At 32.0% G+C, this 1,520-nt stretch overlaps 1 protein-coding gene across 1 annotated transcript in view; it reads left to right on the forward strand.

Annotated features, from left to right (window-relative positions):
• Positions 1 to 975: 975 nt before the first annotated feature.
• Positions 976 to 1,520, forward strand: part of LOC101493953 (pyrophosphate--fructose 6-phosphate 1-phosphotransferase subunit alpha) — a 5,681-nt gene continuing 5,136 nt past the window's right edge. Inside the window, exons 1-2 of the mRNA XM_004498138.4 lie at positions 976 to 1,258; positions 1,417 to 1,492. Of these exons, the coding sequence (XP_004498195.1) occupies positions 1,169 to 1,258; positions 1,417 to 1,492 (166 nt within the window). The 5' untranslated portion in view covers positions 976 to 1,168. The remainder of the gene's footprint in view (positions 1,259 to 1,416; positions 1,493 to 1,520) is intronic.

Here is a 1,520-nt window from a genome sequence, read left to right on the forward strand (position 1 = left end):
GAATCAACTTCTTCTCCAAAGTAATTTCAACGCATATACGAGCAAAATGATCCCTTGAATTAACATACATAAGATTATCAACCTTGATCATAGTCACCTCTGTATTACCTATCATCCTTCATAAGAAGCTTCTATTGTAAGGTTCCATCCGAAGATCCAAAATGCGTATCCAAACCAGTCTTATCCTCCTTGTTAGGCGACGATCCAACCAACGATCTCCATCTTTGAACGATCAAATAATGATATGCTATTAACCATGAACCCTCGACTAAAAGCAACCTTATAATCTTCTAAGTTAAGTTAAAAGGAACCATGTAATAGCCATTTGAAAGATCAACCAATCAAATATTTCCAACTTTGGACGAAAATTTCTTTAAACGATACTAAGGAATTTATCAAGTAGTTTTGATCACCTTCATGTATAATTCAACAAATTTTGCGAGCTCTCATTATTCCGAAGGAAAAGATTCTAAATCCAAGCATTTTGTTGACTCTCGCAATCCAAGCATACTGTATAAAAACCACAATTCCTATCTTTTCAATATTCTATTCATACTTTATTCATTAATATCTTAAAAAAGTTCATATTTTTCCTCTCAAACCGAAAAGTTCATTTTTATCTTAAAACAAAAAAACAATTTGAAATCTGTTGTCCTACTTTCTGTTCTCGCTTGGAAAAACTGACAAAAGCTCCTTACCATTGAAAATTAGTTAAAGTTGAAAAGTATAAAAAATAATAATAAAAGATACAAAGTGGCTTCAAAGGAGGCATACAAATAGGATTTGAAAAGGGTAATTTTTTTTTAAACATTAAATAAAAGAAAAGAATATTCGAATATGTATAAGATAACAATAAAAGGACCCGAAAACTATGGGCTCGATAGGTTTATTGTCATTAGCTACTAAAAAATACAGAAGATTAGTAAAAGATTAATGGGTCATTGATTTTGAAAATGCAAAGAAAAAAAGTTTGGTAGTATTTTTTAGGTACAACAACATAAATATAAAGGGTACCCAACACTCTAACATAAGATTCATCACCACCAACAACTACAACCTCAGTTACACTACACTCTCCTAGTAGCTATATCTACCTCACCAAAAACACCAACAACAACAATAACAACGTTCTATTCTATTTTTTCTCTCATTTTCTCTCTCTACCACCATGGATTCTGATTATGGTATTCCAAGAGAACTCTCAGATCTTCAAAAGCTTCGATCTTTATACCAACCTGAACTCCCTCCTTGTCTACAGGTAAATATCCATTCACTATTTTTCTTTTTTTGATAATTTTTATGTGTGAATAGATCTTGGTTTTTTTTTTACTTATAAAGTTTTGATTTTGTTGTTGACTTGGGTGATGAAATTGATGAAATGGGGTTGATTTTTTGTTTCTATTTTTGGTGATGCAGGGTACAACTGTTAGGGTTGAATTTGGTGATGCAACAACAACTGCTGACCCTTCTGATGAACCTTCTATTAGTAGATCTTTCCCCAATACTTATGGACACCCTTT

The sequence above is a fragment of the Cicer arietinum genome, chromosome 4 (genome assembly GCF_000331145.2).
Source record: "Cicer arietinum cultivar CDC Frontier isolate Library 1 chromosome 4, Cicar.CDCFrontier_v2.0, whole genome shotgun sequence".
NCBI classification, from domain to species: Eukaryota; Viridiplantae; Streptophyta; class Magnoliopsida; order Fabales; family Fabaceae; genus Cicer; species Cicer arietinum.